Below are 24,716 nucleotides of genomic sequence, written 5' to 3'. Positions count from 1 at the left end.
AGTGCATTGCTACTTCACCTCTCTGCACGTACTTATTTGAGCACAGAGTCCTATAGAGGGAACAAACTGCTCATACTGACAGCTAACTCAAGCACACCTGCCTCCTCAGGAACACCAATGTCAGTATGAAGCATCACGGGCTTGGGAAGTCTCTCTAAGCTGCACACCTCAACACTGCTCACAAGCACAAAGACAGGGAACATTATGGCTACTCTCATCAATTTACACTCTGCACAACCAACAGAGAGGGCAGACCTTCCTTCTCAATACAGACAGGTGCTGGACAACAGAGGCTTCAGGAAAGCTGCTTGCCTGTACACAAGTTTAAGTTCTTTTACTGTAATATATACTTAAATATTTATCTGTATATTTTGGAACAGGGAAGGGACATGAGGTGGAGAAGCAGGGAAGACAAGTTCAAGAAGCAGAGTAATTTCTCTGCATCCAAGAAGCTGGTGGCACAAATAACAAGCCTGGCAAGTGATCTCCCATTTCAAGCACAGTCGGCTACCTGCTGGCTTCAAAAGAGCAAACTATTTGTTAATGATATAAAATACAGCAACCATTTAAGATGCAGCAAGGCAAGGCTACAGGGCTGGGGATTATGATCATGAATGATGCCAAAAGCTACACAGCTGTGTTAAAAACTGTGAAAAGGCTGCTAAACTGCAGGAGTAAGCCATATGCTGCTCCTGGAAGGCCTTTTCCCTCCACTACCCCTTCATCATGCCGTTGGTGTGATGCATTTGAAAAGGTGGAGAGAGGGGGATTTGCCTGGGGTAAAGCCACAGAACATTAGGACAGTCTGATCTCACAGATCCCATGTTCCTAGCCTGGCACTGAGCTTCCATCAGCAAGCAGACATTCAGGTCCTTCAACAGAAGTTTATGCCCTTCTACCTTCATAAGTTGTAGGGGTGAAAGAAATCCAGCAGAGTTGAGCTGGAAAGAATGAACAGGGATGAAAACAACCAGTTTGCATACTGATCTTTGTATAATGACCCCCCACCCTCACAGCTCACTCTTCCCCAAATAAAGACACATTGTTCAATGGCATGTTGAAAAGACGTGCTCGTCATTCTTAATAAACAACTAGAGTAAGAATACATAAGAGAAACAGGGTGGTATCTTTATATGATACACAAGTGTATGTTACAAGAATTCCATCAGGCACAGAAGCCTCAAGGTTTAAGGCCTCAATGTTAGGCCAAAAAAGAAGAGTGTGGTAAAGTTTGTACTTTTAACATCTAAAAATGTCACTTAAAGGTCTGAATAGAAATTGTTGGTTTGTTTTTTTTGTATAAATCATAATTGCAGTTCACTCTCTCCTCTTTCTTCCAAGATAACAGCAAATTAACGTCCAAGCACAAGAAAAGAAGATGCCTGCCTCTCCTCCACTGGCTGAGCAGGTCCATCCATCATTCTGTGCCCTCTAGGCTGCACGTGCTCCAAGGAGACAGAGGCCCCAGCCAACCAGGCCAATCCTGTAGTTCATGTTTTCTACATCATAAAAAAAACCCAGAGTCAACCAGCAGCTTTCCACAGCTCCCAGCTTGCAGGGGATATGCAGCCTCCAATGGTTCCAACAGTTTGGTGTGTTGGGTAGGATACACAATGGGTAGGTTTTCCTTTAGATTCTTTTAAAGAGAAGAAGCCTAAAAGGGCTTCATAACTACACCAATAAAAAACCAAAAACTTAGGCATCTCCTTTAGTGTAAAAGTCTGTACAATTTCTCTTTGCTTGTCCCTCCCCCATCACCCTGCCCCACCCCATCTGAGCCACGAAGGATGCCTTAGTGCATGGTGCTGGCATTAGCCACGGCAAGAGCTTCCTGAATCTCTCGTATCACCAGGATCCGGGTGAGCATCTGCTCCATCTGCTCTCTGCTGATCGGCTGGATGGAATACCAGATAGGGCTGTTGGGGGCCACCACTGGCTCCGGTGTCAAGTAAAATGTGTCATTCCGGCCTTTCACACTCTGGGGGCTGTGTGAGGAAGATCAGAAATAACCAGACTAACAAAACGTCCTGGAAGAGAGAGACCACCACTGTTCTCGCCCCAGGCTTCACAAATTCTGACAGTGAACATCTGGCTGATGAGACATGAAGGTACAGAGATACATCTAGGGGCAACATTCATCCCAAAGTTTTAGGACATGCCAAGGTGAGGACTACAAGAAAGTAGTTTTTATTCCACACCGGTAAGCGTAACACACACATGGCTTTAGGGGTCTTTCAGAGTGAAAGAAGGATGGGGTATTTTCACATTCAGGCTAGCTGCAGACCCATCTGTGCAGAGGAACCATTATATTAAGTATCAGAATCATCATAATTTATAGATGAGTCCTTTGAGGCACCCTCCAATCTCCATAGCAAGTCCTTATTTTTATTCAGAAGCTGGTTTGAATAAGACCCTACTCCTATCTTCAGTAGTGGATGCTTCCAGATGACTTGCAATTCACAAGAAGAAGAACAAGTTCATGCCAACACAGCAAATGTCCAAGATTAAGAGCAGCCAGTTCACAAATCAGGATTTGTCTCTTAAATACCCCAAAAATTCATTTTACATGCCATCAGAGTTAATCCCACTCTCTCACATCAACACCCCTCTCCATTTAAGTAAATTTACGCAAATATAGAAACTGTGCCAGCAATATCACACAGTACTGAAAACTAGGCCAGGCACAGGGTGCAGCTCCCCAAGTCACAGAAGACAAGCACTATACACACAGATGAGAGCTCTCACCATTTGAAGAGGTAGAAGTCATACAGCTTTATCGGACACCTCAGGGGGTTCTCTGGATTCTCGGTCTGCTCTGCATACATGTCATCTGTAACTACAAACCAGCCCCCCAGAAGTCTGTCAGACACTCTGTGTAAGCACAGCACACTGAGCAGTACCACAGAGCCTCAACACTGCAGCACCTTGTCACCGTGCAAGAGCTGGCAAGAGACACATGGCTGTTCAGGGCAGAGGCACCTGGCTATAAATGCTTAAAGCATTACGCAGAGCTTGCTTTGTCCCAAGGCTATTGAAAATCATAACCCATCCTTATCCTTCTTTCCATTTCTCCTCTACCAGTGTGCAAAATAAGGGAAATTTTCTCACTACTAAGACTGCAAAGCCTCAGTTGCATCCTGTGCTTTTAAGAGGACAGATTGTACTTACATAGGAATTCTGTATGGGTTCACATGAATCAAGGTAAGAGAAGCCCTCCCAAAGAATTTTCTCCATCTCTTCATAAGCACTTACACCCAATAGCCTCTTTGCCCATAAAAAAAAACAGAAGTAACAAAAAAATTATCCTTGGTTCTTGATGAGTCCCACATGCCTCAGTTAAGGTATGTCCCCATGCTTATGATTAACAGGTACTATGCTCTCTTGAATAGAATGCATGGAAAACACATACTGCCAGGCTGCAGGTAACTGGCTGAGCCTTGGAATCCCTACCTGCAAATAATCTCCAGGTTCATCCACTTCTTCAAGCCCAAGTAAGTAAAATATTCCCAAAGAAACCTCCTAGACACTACCTTTCTGTCCTGTCTGGTGCATGCCTGGAGCCTTCATATAGCGGATACTCGTGCTTTTATCCTTGGGATTAGAAGGGTTCTTCTTGGTCTGCCTCAGCACCTTGGAGAAGGCCAGCTTCATGTGCTGGTCTACTGTTTTCAACAGGAAGTACCTGAGCAGCAAGAACAGAACACAGGACATTCAGAGGCAAGCAAGAGACATAGTCACAACAGCAAGGTAGTTACCTTTAGTCGTCATGAGCAGGCTGAAACTCAAACCAACCACTGGGCTAAGGACTGTTCCAGCAGCAAAGTATACAAAAGCCACAGGTTCAGTCTGCCCTCTGCTAGCTCACTTCCTTGTTATACTGCATCTTCTTTGTCTGATGAGGCTACAAGTGGGCTCTGTGTGCAACCATTTGAAACTCATGATTTTGCCCTACCCAGAGCAGCAGTTTCACACCAGTCCTGTTAAGGTATCTGAAATTCTTTCATTCACCGAGATTCTCCAAGATTTGAGTACTTACTTTGTATTAAAAAACATCAGTGTAGTGAGCAAGGTGGAAGGGGAGTGAGCTCCAAGCTGCTTACACTCCCACAGCATCTCTTCTGTTACATGACTGGAGAGGATGTAACCTGCAATAATCAGAAGTCAGCATCATGCCAGGGGACAGACACAGCATGAACACAGGCAGCATTCTACAGTCTCTATGTACTGAAGAGCATATAAATCTTAACAGAAGGAGGAAGAGGAGATTCTCACTAATGTCAAGATTCAGTGCTCTGCCAATAACTTCTAAAATAGCAGGTACAGTTAGGAAACACCTGTATATATCCATCAACCTCTAGTTGTGGAGTATACTTCTGCAACATGCCTATACATCCCGGCCCACAGAGAAAAGAATACACACTTAAACAGCTTTTAATTAATGGCTTGACTCCACTGCAGATGCTCTTAATCCAATAATATGCGAGAGCAGGCAGACCAGTGTAACAAATCAGTTCTTAGCCCTGTGCACAGCTTTAGTCAGCACACAGTGCCAAGTGATGTATTTGGACACATGAGTAATCCTTTGATTCTCAAATTTTTTCCCCTTTGTGTAGAAGAAAAATACTACACTCCAAATACACAGATAAACAGAAGAACAGACAGCAGTATGAACTCGAGGGCTTGTGGAATGTCAAAACACTGATCAAACAGCCAGACTGAAAACAAAAGGATTCCAAAACTTACAGTGCTACTTAGCCACCTAGCCCGTTACATCAGCTACTTTTCTGAACACAAGCAGTAACTTCTTCACTGATGTCCAAACATATCAAAGGGAATGAAACAATGAGAAACCAGGTTTCCATGTTCTGAAAATGCAATTCTTAATCTAGTTCTCATACAGTTCTCTGTCAAAATCTGTGTCTTCTGGAACTGCTTCCCCCCATCCCTGTTGCTATAATCTCCTGATTGCAGCATTGGAGGCTTTAATCACTCATTGTTTTTTTCCTTTGACACTCAACTGGTCCTGCAGACAGTATCCATCTGGCCACATGGCACTACGGCAGTGCTGTTATTATCTCCCAAAGAAACAATACACATTAGAGGCAAGATGTATTACCACTTCAAATGAGGAAACTTGGTTCAGATGAACAATCAGCTGGCTGCCAAGTAAGCCAGTCTCATGACACTACAAAGTCCCTACAATGTGCCTTCTGATAGGTGACAAGTGACAGACAAATAATGTTCACTGACAGTCAGTGTTAGAGCCGGACAACTGCAGTAACCCCAGCATTCACTGCAAACACGTTTTTCTCCCTGACCAGCATGAGCTGGCCTAGGGATGTTACATACTTCAAAAGGGTTTCTATTCAGACTACACTCATGCTTTAGGTTCAGTTTAAACATTCCAACCTCTGGAAAGTTTTAAAGTTCTTAACAAAAGCCCTTACCAAGAGGCGAAACACGGGGCTGTATGTCCTTAAGAACTTCATGCAGCCATTCAGTGAACCGAATATAGTAGAGATCTGAGAAGATGTCATCAACTCGGCCGTTTTCAAAGAGATACTGTAAGAGATTCACAACACAGGCCAATACAGCGGGAGCAAGTGTGTTCCTCAGACCAGACCTTATCCTAAAGGCCCCCATACTCAGTCAGTCGAGCGTTTTACAGTATAGCACTGAAGACTAATACAATTTACTTGAAGAGTGAGCACTCTTGCACCAAGGCCATTACAGGGTAGGCAATCTCAGTTACTATCATGGGAATGCCAAGACAGAAAAAGGAAAAACCATATTACAAAGTAAAGCTGATTGGATCTCACGTTTTATCTCAGGTGTGTTCACTTCATGTTATTTCACATGATTAGTGGACACTACTTTTTCAGGTTAACAACAAGGATGCTCAATTTCCCTGTTTAAGTTCAGCTTTCTTCCTGCAGCTCTTCCAGAAAGCTCATATATTCCCACAGCACGTAAGTTGTTGCCTGTTAAAGCTTCAACTAGATCTAAGTCTTGACATTGACAGCTTCTTCAAACATCATCCAACTCTTCTCTCCCCACCAAAAAAGCTAAATAGATTTATTATTTTCACTATGATACTGAACTCAGTTATTCACAAACTTAACCTGTACATGAAAGCATTGCTTGCACTAAGGACAAGTAATCTGATGTTTTCAGGGCTTTTTAAGCAAAGAGACTTTTTCATATAAAATTGTTGGGAAGCTTAACAGAAGCCACAGTCTCTATTTTTATAACCAAGAGTCTCCCTACATATGCTGGCAACATGTACGGTTCTGCAGCACACAAAGCTGTCCCATCCTACCTTCTGAATACACAGGAAGATATAGTAGAGCACATCTGGATCATAGGGTTCACCATCACCATTTCGAGCTTCTCGTGTCATTAAGCACAGACCATAATTCAGCTCAGCCACAGCTGAAGAGATGAGATCTTCCTGGAACCTCAGCAGCTGACGCCCTGGAAACACAAAACAAAGCTATATTATTTAAACCATAAAGCCATATTATTTCCTAACATTTCAGGAAAGATTTCTCACATCTCCAGCTTTGCCATTCTATCTGGCAGGTCCAGCACTACCTCATTCTCCCAGTATAGTAAAGCAAGTTGAAATAAATCCAAATCTTAGGCTGCCAGAAATACTAAAAGATAAAACAGGCAAGAGTTTGATAGGAAGATCCTCTGCCCTGCCAAATGCGTAACTATTGCCTTCTTTTACCATGTCCTCAGTGAAATGCTGCCCTGCAGCAACAGGAAAATAGCAACTCCATGACTGCTCTACCAGCTTGGCCAGACAGTTTGTCCATGCACTACAGTCATGCAGTGCCCTTTTGTATTGCTATCAGCCCAGGTGCTCAAGGGGGCTCAGCACAGAGCTAATACATGTCCTGTGGCAGTGGGAATGCACAAGAATTAGTACTGCAGAGTAAATTAAAGTTTAAATTTAGGAACAATCACTGATTAAACCAAAGTGTTTCCCAGAGCAGTAAACGCCGAACATTTTAGTCATTCCTAATCCTACTTGAAAGGAAACAAAGGCCATGTTGTCATGACACTTACTTCCAATAGGTGCTAGTCTATTTTGGGCTTCTTTTTCCAGCTCTGCATTCTTGGTCTGTGCCCAGCTTTTCCACACTTCAAGACCTTCTTCTGGCTTCAGAGAGTTTGGAAGTAGAAGTTCAGGTGAAGTTTGCGGCTGTGGCTGTGGTTCAACTTCAGCAACCTGAACAGTTTGAGCCTATGAAAGAAAACACTTCATTTTATATACACACTTCAATATGCAACAGCTGGACAAAAAGCAAGAATCCTGCAATACCTGTAGCCCCAGGATACCAACCTTCTGCAATACTCCTAACAAGAAATCAATCCAAGGAATGCAACTTTTGTTGTCCAACCTGAATTGGTGCTCACAAAAGAATACTCTACACTCCAAAAACTCTTTCGGTTTGAATGGACAGATCTATCTTCAGCTCACTAATCACTCTGAATCACCACTGAAGTCCATCTCACTACAAGATCAGCCCACAGAGACCACCAGCCCCTGAACAGGAAGGTGCCACCAGCTTTACTAACCACTGCTGCTCCACACCTAGACTGCCCTGAGGAAGGTCCTGGGTACAATCACATGCAATACACCACTGGCATCCCTTCCTATCCATGCTCTCTTTAAGCAGTATTTAACAGGCACAGAGAATAAATACATTCTCTTATCATCCATGATGGATAAGATTAATTCACTTGTAAGAGGTAAAAAGCAATAAGACTAGAACATAGCATCAAAACACCAATTCAATTTCAATGCAGTATTCTCAAAATACCAAATACTGCTAATGGGGACTAGCTACTATTGTGTGAAGAGTGACTGTATGACTTATTACAGACCTAAGGCATCTCCAGACCCTTTGGAGATTTACTTCGCAGCAGGACCTTAGGTCACCAAGAATTTCAATCTCAGACTGAAACTTATTGGTGCTATTGGTTTCCTTGACAAATCTAAAATCTGCAGCTAGCCCTCCAGCTGCACTCACTCTGCATTCTTCACTACAGCTTCTCAATTCCATGCCAGAGAGTCTCATAGCTACCTCAATTAACAGCTTTACAGACCTTAGTCAAACTCTCACTGGCAGCCTGAATGTTACAGAAATAGCAATTCTTGTATCAAAACAGTTTTGCTTTTTCCTTCCTAAGGGCTACTCCAAAAAGCAGCTTTTCCTTTGATACTGCTAAGTGCCAATATTAGTGAAAGCTGCTCTGACAGTCTAGAGACTATTGCATGTGAAAACGGCATAGAGACTTTTAATACCTGTACCTTACTCAGTATGAAAAGCCAACAGCTGAAGAGGCAAAGTCTGCAAGAGTCTCAGACTGGAGCCTTCCAGCTGCCTCTGGTTGGTTTTTTATTTTCTGCATCAGCTCTTATTAGCTTTTCGCTTATCAGCCCCTGAAGCTGCAGCATGTAGCACAGCTGCAGAGAGACTGATTGAAAAGGCCCAACTTTAATCAAGGCGGATGGCAACCAAGTTGTGAAGGAAAGCCTCTGCCTTAAAGAGTCCAAGGGTGAACTGACACCTTGTCTTTGTAGGAGCCAGGACTGAGCCTCTGCTCTCCTCCAGAGTGCTGCCACATCACTCTCCAGAGAGCTGAAAGCTTTCCAGAGCCAACTCCCTCCATAAGCCCAATCCAAGGGACAGTCTTCTGCCCTGACCCCACAGACACCTTGTCCAGTGTGAAGGCTGGACATAGGCTGAAGTAAATCTGCTGAACTGGCAGATGCTTAACAAACTTACATTTTTCACAAATAGAGCAAAATGGCTGCAATTTTCCCAGATCCTCTAGAAGCACAATGCTAGAGGACAGTGCAGGGCAGGCAGGCAAATTCAGTTTCACAGTTTTGAGAGGGTCAACTCCCAGAAGTGTGATGTTCATTTCTAGTAGCTTTATTGCCCCCCCTAGAGAGAGAGTACATCCTTCCTGGAATTGCCTATGTATTTAGGGGGGTTTATGCCCCTAAATATCTTACGTACACTTGATCCAGGAAGTTTGCTCACAACTAGTCTGATTTCGACACTTTACCTGGGTGCTGGATCTGCTGTGGATTCCATGTGCAACATAACACAAAGTAACTAATAATGACTAGTACATATTAGCACATCTTATTTGGCTGCAATTATCCCTGCCTGTCCACTGCAACCCCTGGAACAGCTCAGGAAAATATTGCAGACCTCAGAATACCCGCTATGAAGAATCTGGAAATTAGTATGTATCTATTAATTTTTAACACTAAGATCAAGACCGTACTTTCTTTTGGAAAGTTTTGAATCCTAAAACTATGTACCAACATTACTACATGATAGTCTCATACCCATCAGGAGTCAAGTGCCCTATGTCACGTTCAGGCTTCTGGGACAGATGCATCTCTGCCTCCCAGACACCAGTTGTCTGTTGGCATGCTCCCTGTCCACAACATTTTTAAGCTGTTAATCACAAACTGAGACCAAGAGGCAGTTTTAACTTACTGAGCAAGTGACTTGTAGCTGCTGTTGCTGCCCCTGCTCTTGGGGTGTGGGCTGCTGCTGCTGCTGCTGCGGGTCCCATATGTGCACCGTCTGCCCTGTATTCTGGTATGTCCCTGCGACAGCCTGCACTGCCACCGGAATGTGGATGTTGCCATTCATAAACTGTGCTGGAAAGATCGAATTAGCAAGAGTCTGCACCACTTCCTCATGAGAGTTCTTCACTACTGAAGTACTTCCCACCATCTTATCCTTGTCATCTTCCAGCTTCACTGTAGCCAGTGTCGTGGGCGAGCCACTGACGTGGACGGCATTGTAGGCCTCCTGAGGGATGGCAATGTGGGTTATGTTTTGCTGCTGAAGGTCACCACGTGGTTGAGCAGAGTAAACAGGGATGGTCCACGTCTCTCCAGTGGGGCTAGTAATGGTCCCAGTGGCACTGTACAGGTGGGCACTGTCCACTGTTAACAAGTCTGGCCTTAAAGAGACATAACTTTGCTGCTGGCCCTGAGGAATGGCCAGCACTGTGGCAACTGGCTGCCCTGAAATAGCATACGATACGGTAATAGGCATATCCACTTTACGTTTCTTCACTGGCTGAAGGACACTCGCAGAGCTGATCCGCCTCTCTCCCTCTCGTGGTGAGCCTTGTTGAGAAGGTGGGGGTGACAGTGCCCCAACTGTCTGGATCTGGATCTGCTGACCACCAGTAATGGCCTGTCCTGCCACAAGCTGGGCCTGGATCTGCTGGTGTTGTATGTGTTCCTCCTGTAGCTCGGCAGCCTGGATCTGTTGGGCAGTCTGCACATGCTGCACTTGGATCTGAGCTGCCTGCAGCTGTGATGGGCTGGGGCTCTGAAGAGACTGACTCTGTATTGTCTGGGATGCCTGCTGCTGCGCCTGGCCTTGGATCTGCACTTGGACCTGTATTGGCTGCTCCGAACCCTGATGAACAGAGAGCTGTGGAGAGAGCTGCTGGGCGGAGACCTGCTGCGGTGACTGCTGGACCTGGACCTGAACCTGCAATGACACCAAGCCAGCAGTTAGAGATCAGCAAATGTCAGTGATTCAACAGAGATGGTCTGTCACTCAAGATCTATGCTCCAGGTCTTTTATGCTCCCTTTTATGATTCCATATATTACTCCATTAGTAACGATTTCAGGAAAATGAAACCAAGTTAATCTAGAAGTGCCTGGTTATTAACAGTGATACAGTAGATGTGTTTGCTCAGCATTGCACATGACTCTCAGCAGAGAGAGAGCAGCACGTGAGCTACATCACCCTCAAAGCTCTATGGGCTCAAGCCAACAGATTGCATTCTTGGAATCCAAGTGTCTTCAAAGCTACTTGCATTGCTAAAATGTTACTTTAGCATAGATCTTTCAATACCAACACTTTAAGATCATGCACACTACAATCGCAGGAACTTGCCTCATTCTTACCATGCTCTAAATGGTTTTACTGCTGCCCACCACAGACCCAAGATGGCCACAGGATCACTAGCTGGTGACAGGCAATTTGACAGGTAAGTCAAAACCAGCACTTGGCTCTTTCCTCATAAAGCATGGAAGTATTACTTTGAAACCTATCATTGATAGTAACACTACTCAAGGAGGTGTCAACACAGAACGTGGCAAGTTCAACTTCAATCTTTGCCATGTATTAATGGCCTACCCTGCAGCATGATTTTTAAACTCTAGAAGAATTTCTTTGGCAATGATAATTAAAACCAACCTTTTTTTCATTATTTACTTATTCCATTTAATACCATTTACTGTCTGAACTACACAGTTGCACTTCCTAGCTCATGCACTTAGTCAATACTGAATAACAGAGACAAAATATGTTGACTTCATTTCAAATCAGTTCCTTTTCTTTTGGGGGGGGGAACCACCACACCCTCTCACACTAATGCTCATTTGTCCAAGGTCTGCCACAATACCTAGCAGCAGTCCAGCAGCACACTGAAAGCCAGGAGTCAGAGGTAGCCCCCTGCACAAATTTCAGGTCTCAATACCTTCGCATCCCTTGTCCAGACACTTCTCCACTTTTCCTCACATTTACACAGACAACTGGTTACATTTGCCTTGTCCTAGAAGTGATATTTCCCAGGTTCTCATGACCATCTGTTTCTCCAGGCTTCATTAACACTTTATTTTAAGGGAGGGAATTAATTCCTCAACACCTCTTTCTGGAGCCAACATGGACTTTAGTTAGAAAACTAAATGTCTTCCTACTCACTGTTCTCTCACCTTTTTCTAGCTCACTTCCTGGAGCCAGTCAGACTAATGCAGCATTTACACAGAGACAGCACACTAGCCAGCCTGACAATACCAAAAAGAACTACAATGCAGGCCTGCTGTGCACAAAATCTCACTTCCCAACATTGCTGCTAAGAAGTCTTGAAAAATGTTAAGGACCCATTTACAGCCAATTAAGAGTTGCTAAGGAAAAAACTGGGGTAGCAAAAAGCCCTACTGGCAGGCCCGATTTATAAGTCACCTCCTGTTAAGAATTAATTTATTTCCAGGAAGAATAGGGTACAGTTCCTTCTGGGAACTCTGTGCAGTATACTGTAATGCAGCTGACGTGGTGACTCTATAATAATTTCCTGCAAGGTAACAAGAAGCATGTGACCTTATGTCAGCATGACAGTTTCAAAAGCTGCATCAATGAGTGATTTGATCAGGCAGTCAATTGAAAAAGATGAACTCACCTATGGGATGTTTCCTCAGTTCTATTTGATATTTTTCTGCCCTGGAGCATGAGTACTGCCTTGGGCAAACGGGCCCAAATACGGATCCCAGGTAAGGGTTCAGTTTAAGAAAGCCAGTTGCAATCACACCCCTAAGGCAAGAATTCTTCAAAATACTTCACTTTAAAAATCACTAATATAGTCCTTACTATTAATTTAAGTCTTTGTTCAAAAGATTACCTGCAAGGCAAAGGCCAAAGACTGAACAAATTACATGTTTTATTGCACTGATATTTTCAGCTTCACACAAGAAACATTTGCTTTACCTGCTAGGATTCAAAATGACAGAAAGAGGTAAATGTGTCCTGTACTTCTGTAGTGTTTTCAGAATTTGCACAGTTGACTGAGCACAGCTTAAAAGGACCCCCATCTTCTTCCCACACAAAATTTTACATTACAGTTCCTGTGAGTGTTGTAACACAAAAAAAGACTTTTTTTCAGCTAGCAGTAAGAATTCAAAGTCTCCTCCTGTGCTGAAACAATTTTATCTCACAACCACAATTAGAAAGGTAATGGAATTGGTTTAAGAAAGAGGTATTGTCAGCAAGAGGCATGGTCTAAGAACAAATGGACCAAGACAGCATTTGCTCCCTTCTGCTCTTGTAAACAGACTTTCAGTTTGAGAGGACCTAACTGATCATCTAGCCTAACTGCCCGACCACTTCAGGGCTGACCATAAGCTACAGCATGTCATTAACAGCACTGTCTAAATGCCTCTTAAATAATGACCCCCTTGGGGCACCAATCACTTCTCAGAAGCCTGTTCCAGTGTTTGACCACTCTCTCGGAAAAGAAATGGTTCCTAATGTCCACCCTGAACATCCCCTGGCACAGCTTTGAATCATTATCTGTTTCAGAGCCTAAGCCTACAGTGTTTGAAAGTCAGGGGCAACTTCCACCACTTTCAGCAGATGAGCAGTCATGCCCTAAGGCCTGTTGAAACTCCCCCAGGACTAAATCCTAACTCCTACAACCAGGATGTCCTACTGCTTTAGAGTCCACCCTATTATTAACACTCAAAGAATGAGTCCAGACCCAAACAATATGAAGTCAAACTCCAGAATGACTTGAAGCTCTCCATGTTGCAAACTACAGACATTAGGCATCTGACTAGAGTGGTCGTATTTAAAAGGATATTGGACCTCTACCTACCACACATTATGCATTCCCTGTGAATTACACATCCATTTTTAAAAACCATATCTTGCAGCAGATCCCTCCCTGTTTTCTAGTAGGTTGTATGCAGGAGTGCTACAAGCATTCATTTCAGTTTTACAGGCTTCAACCCAGTCTGAGACCAGAGGCTTCTTATATTGACCTCATTGTCCATTTTTTCCTCAGATACCAAGTTAGACAAAGTATTACACTAACCCCACCAGCAGCAGATGACTTTATAAAAGACTCTGTACAAAGGGGAATGTTTTAAATTTACAGGCCAAGACCAACAGGGAAGACTTTAAATCTTCCCTTTATGCTGAAGATTAAAGCAAAACCATGTTATGCTGGGAATTCCTGGGTTACTGGTGCAAGAAAGGAACATGCCAAGTTACCAGTACTGAAATACTATTTATTGCCGAAAGTCTGGATCCAACAGCATGAAAGAATCACCTCCCAGCAGGCTACCATGACACAGAGAAACGCCTTTTCACCATAACTAGCTGACTAGAAAATCAAGTGTCAGAAATCAACGCTGTATCATAACGGGAGGGAAAAACTACATTCCCTTAAAGGAAATCTTCTGTCACATCAAGCCCAAAAACATATTCTGTCCTGAACTGAGCACATGCAAAGAGTAAATCAGTAACCCCACGAACATGAGAACAGCTGAAGCCTGGTTGCCAAAATTTTTTTTCCTAATGGTTGATAGACAAACTTTCAAGTAGGAGTCATAACATGTCTGCCCTGCATGGATTCTCTGCCCAAAAAGGAATCAGACTCAGTTGTTTCAGAACCGCAGTTCTGAAACAACTGAGATTTTCTTTGCTTGTTAATTCTTTCATCTGCAGACTGACTGGATTACCTAATATTTCCTAAAACCTAACTCTAAATGAGCACACCTAGCAACTCTTTCCTGCATGGATTTTTTGATATCTAGCTTGTCCTAGAGCACCTGACAGGCTCTTAAATGCATCTCTGCACAAAGAAATCTTGGTTTCTGAGGCGTGTTTACACTAGCAAGCAGTAGTACACACCAAGAGCAGACCTCCAGAGCAAGACTGGAGATGTACTAACATGTCCACACTATACCTTCCAGAAGACTATTTCAAACTTAAATCTAGTCTTGCCCACCGGCCAAGTTTGACATCATGGAGACATAAGACTGCATCTTACAGCTTAGTTTCGTCTGGAGGGAACCCCAAATGACAGACTCCAAACTTACAAGAGGTAAGAAGGGGCAGGTGGCCACCTTGCTGCAGGAAGCATGCTCCAAATGCCCCCAGAAGTAATGTGGGTGCATCTCAAACTTCCCACATAAAGTCAAATACTTGGGAAAAAAGTTAGTGAGAGCATGAGAAGAGTAATCTCAGGGTTTTTTGCCCAATTTAAGGACAGAAGACTTAAAATACAGTTCCCTCAACAACAGTCCTAAGCTAAAGCAAGTCCAGCACTAAAAGCTAACACTGTAACAAAGAGCTCCTTCTAAAGTTACACCAGAAAGTGTACATGCAAGTACAAAACAGATATGAAAAGTGTAAGTGAAGAGTAAGTGAAAAGACTGATCAGAGAAGCAGCAGGAAATGTCAGAACTTGTTATTTAACTACTTTACAGGAAGTCCTTTGCTATCTAAGTAAATAAGGTCTACGGGAAGGGTACAAGTCAGCTTTTCAGAATAACGGCCAGACTGACTCTCACTCCAAGTTTTTCCTCTGCTCATTCATCAACATCAGAGAGAGAATTCCATCAGCTAAATTAGGCCTTGGGTGTGTTTGAATAGTTACATTATCAAGATTATGCTGTCAAGCTGTACACTGGGCAGGGATTTAGGTCTAAGACAGTTAAAACACGTGAACCAAGGAAAAAGCGCTTACCTCTCCAACAGAAGCCTACTTCCATATACAAGTAAATGCTACCTCAAAAACACCACTCTTGACTATAACCACTCTTTGAAGTGCCCCACTCAGCCCTGACAAATGATAATTAATACCTGCTGCTACACTAAAATCTTACTGGCATGTTTTTCAAATATAAGCAAATAGGAACTCTAACTCCAAGCTAAACTTCAAGACCAGTACAGAGGCAAGAGAAAGGTGCATCCATCAGAAGCAAAGGAAAGATGCATTCTGTGCAGAGCCAGAGACCAGACTTTTTTCTAAGCTATTTAAGGGCATCTTTCCCTGCCTTGTGTCATTAATAATGTCCAGCCTCCTGTAATAGTCTGAAGTCACAGAATAGACTCAGCAGGAAATACATAAGGAATTGAGCGATTAGAAAGGCACAAGTATCAACCAAAAGATATTTTACACATGCATTTAACCATTCCCCATACAGTTCCATGATCTTGCTCACATGTAGTATCCTCCCCTCAAGCGCTGCCCAAGAAAATCTTGCCACCTAGACATCAGACTGTTCATAACAAGCTGAAACTGAGGATTTCTCCACACACATTATAAGCAAAGATACTTTCTGTCCTTTGATATTCTTTCAGTTAAAGTTTCTTGTGTAAGAGGCACAAAAGGTTCGCTGACCTCTGCAGAAGTACCGTATTTGGGAAGCAAGTCAACACTAAACACCTCTTCTCACTGGCATAATCAATTCGATGGCCTCAATGCACAGGACCAACAAGCAACAATCTGACCAAAAGTGGAGCTGATAAAACTCTTACTCAACTGGAACAAAACACAGCCCTTCCCAGCCACTCCCTGATGCACTACAAGGTATGACAACTCTTGACACACTAAACTCCTTCTTAAGGTCACTTATGGCACCCCTGTGATACTGGGTGTGGAAGGAGCTCCAGGACACTTGAACATAAACAACCCAACAGTTGCATCCACTCATCCTGTAAAATAAACACTTGATAAGACTTTGTTGAACCTTTTAGGCAAGAAAACCTTAAGGTGACAACTTCTTCAAAGACAAAATTTATTTTGCCAGAATAAATTAAAGCAGCAAGAAGTCACAGTCTGTCTTTAGTTGTTCACAACTAGTAAAATCCAGGATGGAACCTGAGCACTGCCTATCTCCGTGATTGAAAGATCAGCGGCAGCAATTGCCCCTGTGAGGTCATCTGACTGGTCATACTATTAGTCACCTTCAGCAGTACTGTCACACTGCCAGACATAAGCATAGTCATTCAAAGGGTCTTCCACTGATTTGCAATTGGATTAGCAAGAACTAAACAGATTACCAAGTCAAGTACCAGGACATATGTTTAATCAAAAGCTAAGAGGCTTCAGCAGATGACCAGAATTCATCATAATACAACACAAGCAGTATTTCAGCACAGGGAGTCAGTTGGACCGGGTGCACTGCTACAGTGGAACACTGTCACTCCCCAGAGTCACAACAAAATCCAGCTTTATCCAGAAGCTGTGCTCCGCCACTGCTGCCACAGTGACAGTGCACAGATAAGTTAACACTAAATCATGGGTTTAACATAAATTATGTCTCGATAAGAAATCTTGAAAGACAGAAAAACACTCTTTCAAAGGGGTAAAGACATTCTTCTCCACCCTATTCTTGCAGAAAAACTAAGATAATTCTGAGCTAGCTGCTCAAATACACCTGAGTCCAGCTGCACTGCTGATACACAAAAGCTGCAGCCCCATCTAGTACCAAATGTGTCACCTTAGTGTTCTGGGGTGTTGTAACACCCTAAAGTGAACAGCAGGGTAGGTAACACAAACACTAGTTATGAGCTGTACGGATGGGAAAACAGGTATCTAAAAGCAGAGGCACATCAAAAACGAGCAGAGAGTAGACAACATTCTTTAGGAAACTTGATGAAATCTTGACTTTCACGAGTTTTTCATATTCCAGGTGCAGGTCACTGAGTTCAAAAATCAGGAACCGGTCTCTGGCAGCAACTCTATGCTTATTTTCAAGAAGGTCAGGTTATTTTTCTCTGAAGCATATGATATATGACCTCCCTCCCTATCTCTGTTACTAAAAGACTTGCAAGAGTCAAGCCTGCATACTGAGTAGCTCTGAAAGGAGGCAGCAAAAGGTAAAAAATTAGTGGGGGGAAAAAAAAAAAGATTCCTTTTGACTTTTACAATTGGTTTGGGGGCCTTCCACATCTTTAAGGCTGAGGCACTCAAAAGCCAACCCTCCTAGCTCTTCTACTGAAAAATAAAACTTCTTCCAGAAAACATACTAGCTGGCAAAACCAAACCCACTCTTGATCAGTTTTAATAGCCTCATGCAGAGATCCAAGTCATGCCTGCAAGACTTCAGGTTTTTGTTCTTCAAAAGCTTTTCAACACAAGTTACTGTAGGGCAACAGGTTACAAAAGCCCCAGTTAAGCATTCATTTACTCAATAGAGAGTAACTGGAGATGAGTTACCAGTAAAGGAGGTAAGTTTGTCTTTGCTGTAGGATAAAAGCATGCAAGTGAGCCTTTGGCACGAGTCTACTGCACTGCAGCAAGTTCGCACTTATTTCGTACCTTATTTCCACCCTATTTGTGACTCCATACCCTCACTTACTGTAAAAACAAGAGAGCTCACAGCTTTACATTCTGCTACAGAAAGCAGAATGATTCATACCTCAAGTGTATCAGAATTGCAGCTATAGGCAGAGTTCAGCTGTTTGGAGATATATCACAGAAGAACCTTTGTAAATGCCCTGCCACCTATGAACTCTTCAAATTACAACATGTATCTGAGGACAAAAGCAGTTATCCTAAGTTGTAACACTCGTTTGGTTTTTTTCCCCTCTGATGTTGGATTTGCTTACTTAATATTTATTAAAATACCTAATGTAACATCTACTTTAAAAAATAACAAAAATGACAACTCCTTCCACTATGCAAATGGATAATCTACCATGATGCACATGCATCCTTTAGAATTCCTTTCCTGAAATGTATCATCCCCTGGTTCATATCCTAAAGTTGACTCTCCTGCATTTCTCCCTCACTTAAAAGCCAGTTCAAGAACAACAACTTGCAGAATGTTCAAGTAAAACCATTCAAAGATTATTGATTTTATTAAAGTAATAAAAAAAATCCTGAAGGCAAGCTCAATCCCACAGCCACCCTGAACAACCAGTCAGAGGGGGCTGGTATTTATAGCAGCTTCAGAGCAGAAGGCTTTGGGAGTTGTGCACATGCCAGAACTGTTGACCATTTCTCCAATAGGTGACACCACTCCATTGCTATGTACGTGGCTCCTCCTACAGCAGGGCTTGAGGGAGGCACAGTCCAGAGAGCCAATTTACTGCAAATTCCTTAAATGAAAGGGAAATATTGCTGTACTATATAAAGTTAATTGGCCCTGCCTCTTAAGTACTTGTCTGCAGCTTAAGGTTAGACAACAGCTCTGAACACTATCAGTTAGCAAGTCATATACACATTCAAGGATGATTTCAGATGCTTACCTGGACTTGCTGGGGTTGCTGAACCTGTATCTGCTGCTCTGGCTGAGTTTGTTGCTGGATACTGGTTGTCACAGGACAAGCAAGTTCAAGCAAAGACCCAGCCACCTCTGTGCTGTCCGTGTAAATGCAGTTGCCACCCTGCTGATACACCATTGTGGTGGTAGCCGTCTGCTGAAACTCCTGGAGAGCTTCTGGCCCCTTGGAAGCAAGGGAGTCTAGAAACTCCTTCATCCTGTGCTGGGGGATCGTTCGCGCCTTCACACGGATGTATTCTTCAAAGGAAATGGTGTTCTCCAGAGAATTATTCATATTGCAAGGTCCTCAGGGTTCCTTAAGGAAAGAGAAAGTAAAAGTCTTAACTACAGCACTCCCTTGGTGCAAGGATATTCTTAACTCCAGTAACTAATTTCTCATACCAAGTACTGTATGAAAATTGGCAAACATGCACAGCCAGATGCCCAAGACAGATGCTTTAGTTACGAGGCATCTTGTGCTACTATGCATTTCTCAGATTAACCCTTGGCAGCTCAGGGGAGTCTGAATGATACCCAGGTGTGACTGTGGAACTACTCACAGAGCTCACTGCCAGGTAAGCTCTCCTAGCTCTGTACTTCACCCAGACCAGGCAAGTCCTGTACCAGACAAACCCAGTTGTACATTCCATTTGTTTGCAGCATGCACTGTTAGCGAGAGAGGCTCAGAAATCAATATCTGCGGCCCTGCTTTGCAGCCGCAGAGCTGGGGAACTGAGCAGTGTGTTCTATCAGGCCGTGCAGTTCTATTCTAGGCAGCTAATGGGTAGCACAACAGAAGAGCAACAGATGCAGCATTCAGCCCATTGCTATTAGGACTAGGATAGCCTCATCGATTTGAACATAGCAAGCAAAAGGAGAGCAATGGAATCAAGAGATTTCTTCAAACAGGGAACTACACACATGGAGAAGCAGAGCTCTGGAAATGACAAAGGCAACAGCAGCATTAGTTCTTGATCTCCTTTTAATATAGGAAGAGGTTAACATGAAACATGCCATGTGTGAAGACAAAAGAAAGACAGAAAAAGAAGTTAGATGATCAGGGCGGAAGTGAAAGCAAAGAAAAAAAAAAAAACACCACCACCACCAAAGATGACTCCACCTGAGAACGTCAGACAGCTCTAGGGTATATTCTGACAGCATTATTTTCTTATTGACTTATCTTGTTTAAACCCACAAATTGTTTTTGCAGTGAGTATACTGGTTGTTTCTAAGGCACTAATTAGCCTTGATATAAATACATTTGAGCTATCACATCACTGGACACTGAGACAGTTGTGAAAAGACGTGAAACAACACAAGATTAGCACTAGAAGAGGTGATTTAGCACTACTAGATCAAGCTGCATAAAGGAAGAAAAACACACAGACATTACTACGTACATTGACTGTAGTTCTAAAGAGGACAGGTACAAAAAGAGAACTTTATGTATCCTTTTACCATGATTTTACAAAGTAGAACTCAGACAGGGCTATGGTTGAATGTAAGACTGCAGAAGCCTGCCTGTGTGAAAATGGGAGTTAACTCTAGGCTTTCGCTGGCGCTCAAGCACACTGCACAAGTCCAGCCCCAGTTATCATCAAAACCTGGGAGAGCTGAAGCAAATGCTAACCCCTCTTCATTGTTACGTGACAGCAGTCCAAACACACAGTTTTTGTTTACATGGAGGTTCATGGCTAGTGCATTGGACCAGGCTCACAGGAGAAAAAAAAAAAAAAAAACAAGTATCAAAGGTAAGGGGAAGACACATGAGGCAATTTGTGCTCTATCTATGGCTTCTGAAGTCTTTAAGACACATTTGTTGCTGTATGAGATTTCTACAGAAGACATTCTTAAAATATGCAGCACTGTTTAGTAAAAAAAACATATAATGGTGTTCACATGGCAAATCCAACAGCTCCGTAAATATCAGCATACAAAAGCTCCTGTAGAGCCCACATCTGGACAGAAAAACCATTCTTTCCAGAGACACCAATCTGACATTTTCAAGCCAGCTATGGGTGATAGAGCCAGTAAGACTACTCACTTCTCCAACAGCCACCCAAGAGTAGACTACACCTCTACAGCACACATTACTAACCCCTTCCCACGTGACCATATGCCCCGGGTGAAACCAAGGAAGAACAACGATGTTAATGCGTCCATAGGGACTCAGACAAGACCTAGAGCAGGCACACTGAAATGTGTTTTGCATCTAGCTGGATGATGCTCCATTATAGACTCTGAGGTTGGAAAACAGATTTTGAGCAATTAACTTGTCCCAGCCTTCTACTTGGAACTTCCAAGTATTTGACTTCAATATTACAGTGAGGCTTTCAGAAGGGCATCATCATTTTCCATGTCCACTCTGAGGTGCACTAGCAGATACAGCTTTGACAAGGAAGACTCTTCTGAGGAATAAGCCTCAAGGATGCCACGCTGGGCTCCCAAACACGAATGCCACAGATGTTCTTTGACAGCAGGATCCCAGACATAAGTGCCACAGATGCCCTTTAACAGCCAGCTGCTGCCGAATTGGATGGGCTCACTTCTCCCAGATGCTCCCTTCCTGCTTGTGCATTGGTATTTATTATGTTGTAATGGCTCAGGGAATAGCTATCCACCTTCTGTTAATCTTGTCAAAGGAGAGAGCAGGGAGGTCACAGGGCTGCTGTGTGCTCCAATGGGAGCTGATAGCCCTCACTTCCACTTTTGAAACTCCAACCCTTCTTTCACAAGCTACATCATTCTCCCGCATAAGAGACCAGAAGCCACAAGAAACCCAGAAGCATAAGCAGCAGAGGTCCACCACCAAACCATCACCAACCTCTTCTGACCACCAGGAAGCAGAACAAAGCAAGCACTAATTTCTTAAATACAAATCCTTGACTCTGCTGAGCTGGTCCATTTTAATTAGTTCTTGTTAGCATGAAAACCAACAGCCTACTAGGCCAGTCTTCCCCTACTAGTAAATCTTCCCCTCTCAAAAGCTGTCACAAAGAATCTCTTGTCTTTCTTTTACCATGGAAAAAAGAATTTCCTTTACATTTTCTTGAAGTTACTATACCGAGAGCCACTAAGGTGAGACCCTGCAGTATTCCAAAGTGCCAGGCATGGACCAGAGCCCCACCATGCCACAAGGCATCTGTTCTTGTCCCACAAGAGGGACAAGATCTTCCTTGGGTTTTCTCTACAGATGCAGCTACAGACCCTGTAGGTAACAGTGTCTCCATGGGTCATTCATCATTCATACCAGTTTAAGGCTGCTTGGGATTATTTAACTAAAAGCACTGAACTACTCAAAACTGTACTTCACAAGACCCTATGCAGCAGTGGAGGTACCAGGTCCAGAGGAAGGTTCAGGAAAATAATGCTGCACTCCCAGAAATTTTACTTATTAAAACTAAACCAACCTGCACTTCTGGCAGAAAACCTCTGTAAGGCTCTAGTGCATTCAACAGGCTTTTGTAGGGCAACACGTGCAGCTTGCTGCTGCAGTCACCACTTTTACTATTAGTTATTAAAACACATAATTTGTACATTCCGTTTATCCCACAGACACGCACTGGAAACTGCAAACACCCACCCTCACTGGATCTCAGCAGCATGTTTTTAATACTGCATTTTAAAATTTAAAAAAAAGAGCATACAGGCAGTAAGTTTCTCCAACAATGTAAGGTAACTCCTCTCTGTGCAGCATAATTGCATTTTTTTCAGGAAGTAAGCTCAAGAAAAATTCTTTGAAGATTATGAGCACATACGGTTAGTTGATAAAACTTAGACTGAGGTTACTGAAAACACACACACAACTTGCAGCATGTGGACAATCTGGACTCACCAGTCACCATGTTGCATGTATTTCTGCTGCTCTTGTCCTGAGCTCTTAGACTTGTAACGTTCTGGAGAAGACAGAACAAAGAAGCCCTTTCCATCCCCAGTTCCTCTTTCTTTATTAAGTCATTTTATTTTTAATATGTATTCCATTAAGAAAACAAAAATCAGGAAACAAATATATGATCATCCACGCAGCTAGCAGCTCCTACTGAGGAATTGCAAGATGCCCAATTTCTAACCATCGTATCCCTCAGCCTGGTGGTACTGGGAACGACTATGTGAGCACATCTGTCACAGAGCGCCGTGCGGCGACAGGCGCGGCACGGTGGGTAACTCCGGAGTTACTGGCAGATAGAACTTAGAACAAGGCAGCAGCAGTAGTGACCGTATCCAGAGCCCCCACCCCACCGCAGGTGTTCCCAGTGCTGCCCCGAGAGACAGCCGGGAACGCTACGGACCGCTCGGCCACCCAGCCAAGACGAGGCGAAGCTCCGCATTCAGGCCCTGAGACCGTCGGCTGCAGCTCAGCCTCCGTCCTGCCCGAGCGGGGACGCGGAGCCCGCGGGGCTTCCCCCGCCCGCGGGGACCCGGCACTGCCCCAGCCGCTCCCGCCGCCTTTGTTTCTCGGCGGGGCGGCCGGGCCGGGCCCGCAGGCGGCGCCGCGACACCGCCTCCCCCGCCCCCCCGGCAGGAGCCATGTCGGGGGCTCCGCGAGGACGGGGCCGCCGAGGGCCGCGCACAGGCCGCGCCTTCCGGTGCCTCGCTGCCCGGGTGGCGGGGGCGACGGGGACGGCCCGGTGCACGGGCGGGGGGGGGGAAGAGCGGGGGGCGCGCCCGCGCGGGCCAGGAAAGCGCGCGCGCGGCAGGCGGGGCCGCCCCCTCCCCCTCCCCGCCGGGCCCGCGCCGCCCCCGGAACCGCCGCCTCCTCCTCCCGCACCCAAAGGGAGGCCCCACCCGGCCCCGCCGCCGCCGCGCACTACCCCGGCCCGCCGGCCCGGCTGCGCCGCGGCATGACCCGGCCCCGCCTCACCCCGGCCCTGTCGCCGCCGCCGCCTCGGCCCCGAGTCTTTTCCCCTCACAGCTCCCTGGGCGCCATCTTACATTCAACCCCCCGCAGCCAATCAGCGCGCTGCCTCAGCCTCGCGAGAGCGCGGCCCCCAAGCCCCGCGAGAGTTCAGCCCCTCGGCCCGCCCCGCGCCTTAAAGGGGCCTGGCCGCGGCGGGGCGCGGGAAGGGCGCGGCCGCTGGGGGGCGTCCTGTGCGGGGGGGCGCGCGGCCGCGGTGGCGCGCAGAAGGCGGAGGGGACGCGCGGGGACGGGGCAGAGCGGGCAGGCGGCGTACCCGGGACGGCACCGGCACCGCGTGGCCGTGGGGCGACGCCGGCCGAGGGGCTCCATGCGGCTGCCCCGCTCCTTCGCGGCATGCGGGTGCAAGCCCGGCCCCCATCCCCACGCAGCACCTGGGGCGAGGCTCCGCGTTGCGCCCTTGTGGGGGCAGACCCCGGTACAGGGACTCCCCGGGGAGGGCGCTGAGGCCTGCGCGGCCTGTAGCGGAGGGGCCGCGCCCTGCCCCGGGCGGCACCGCGGGGCGAAGTGCCCCCATGGAGACGGAGGGTGCTCCGCGCCGTGGGACCGTGCCGGGGCTGCTTTAACGTGCCCATGTGCTCGGCGCGGCCTCCCCGGCCCCGGCCCCGCTTAAGGTGGCCCGTGGGGCTTGGCAGGGTCTCCCTCCACCTACTTCAGGTCCAGGGGCACAGGCACGGGGCTAAGGGCACGGGCTTCACGCCAGTTCCGCGGGGACACCCCTGTGACCTCCAGCCCGGGGCCGGGCAGGGACCACCCCACTCAAGTCCACCTTAAGGGGGTAGGGCGCTCCGGCGGTGTTTGTACACAGTGTGCACACCCTGATTGCACCTTTTTTGCACCCCCTGTGCCCTGCCTGCCCTACCTGCACCCCCCCGCACATCCCCTGCACCCACCTGTCCTGCCTGCACCCCACCTGCACCCCCCCGAGACACTTTTCCATGCCACCTCGACACCTTTGACCC

General features: G+C 45.5%; 1 protein-coding gene across 4 annotated transcripts; it reads right to left on the bottom strand.

Annotated features, from left to right (window-relative positions):
- Positions 1–1,055: 1,055 nt before the first annotated feature.
- QRICH1 (glutamine rich 1) lies at positions 1,056–23,804 on the bottom strand. 4 transcript variants are annotated; one of them, XM_069028453.1, is made up of 11 exons: positions 23,701–23,796; positions 22,675–22,735; positions 18,826–19,155; positions 9,531–10,547; positions 7,075–7,252; positions 6,320–6,474; positions 5,448–5,562; positions 4,037–4,145; positions 3,531–3,682; positions 2,746–2,836; positions 1,056–1,985 (listed from the first exon to the last, which is right to left on the bottom strand). In XM_069028453.1, exons 3-11 carry the CDS (start codon positions 19,132–19,134, stop codon positions 1,793–1,795), a joined length of 2,319 nt encoding a protein of 772 aa, XP_068884554.1. In that variant the 5' UTR covers positions 19,135–19,155; positions 22,675–22,735; positions 23,701–23,796; the 3' UTR covers positions 1,056–1,792. The 4 variants fall into 4 exon arrangements, with proteins under 4 accessions (XP_068884554.1, XP_068884556.1, XP_068884555.1 ...); XM_069028455.1 differs by lacking the exon at positions 23,701–23,796 and adding an exon at positions 23,129–23,361; XM_069028454.1 differs by lacking the exon at positions 22,675–22,735 and having other exon boundaries at positions 23,701–23,804.
- Positions 23,805–24,716: the final 912 nt, after the last annotated feature.

This window comes from Aphelocoma coerulescens, chromosome 12, assembly GCF_041296385.1.
Source record: "Aphelocoma coerulescens isolate FSJ_1873_10779 chromosome 12, UR_Acoe_1.0, whole genome shotgun sequence".
Taxonomy (NCBI): Eukaryota; Metazoa; Chordata; class Aves; order Passeriformes; family Corvidae; genus Aphelocoma; species Aphelocoma coerulescens.
This window is presented reverse-complemented; position numbering and strand designations above follow the sequence as displayed.

Excerpts from the sequence above, each read along its gene's own strand:
- QRICH1 (XM_069028454.1), bottom strand. The coding sequence starts at position 19,134 with ATGAATAATTCTCTGGAGAACACCATTTCCTTTGAAGAATACATCCGT. Across the intron at positions 10,548-18,825 it reads AGCAACCCCAGCAAGTCCAG|GTTCAGGTCCAGGTCCAGCA; the intron begins GTAAGCATCTGA and ends GTGTCATTGCAG. Across the intron at positions 5,563-6,319 it reads TCTTCCTGTGTATTCAGAAG|TATCTCTTTGAAAACGGCCG; the intron begins GTAGGATGGGAC and ends AATCTCTTACAG.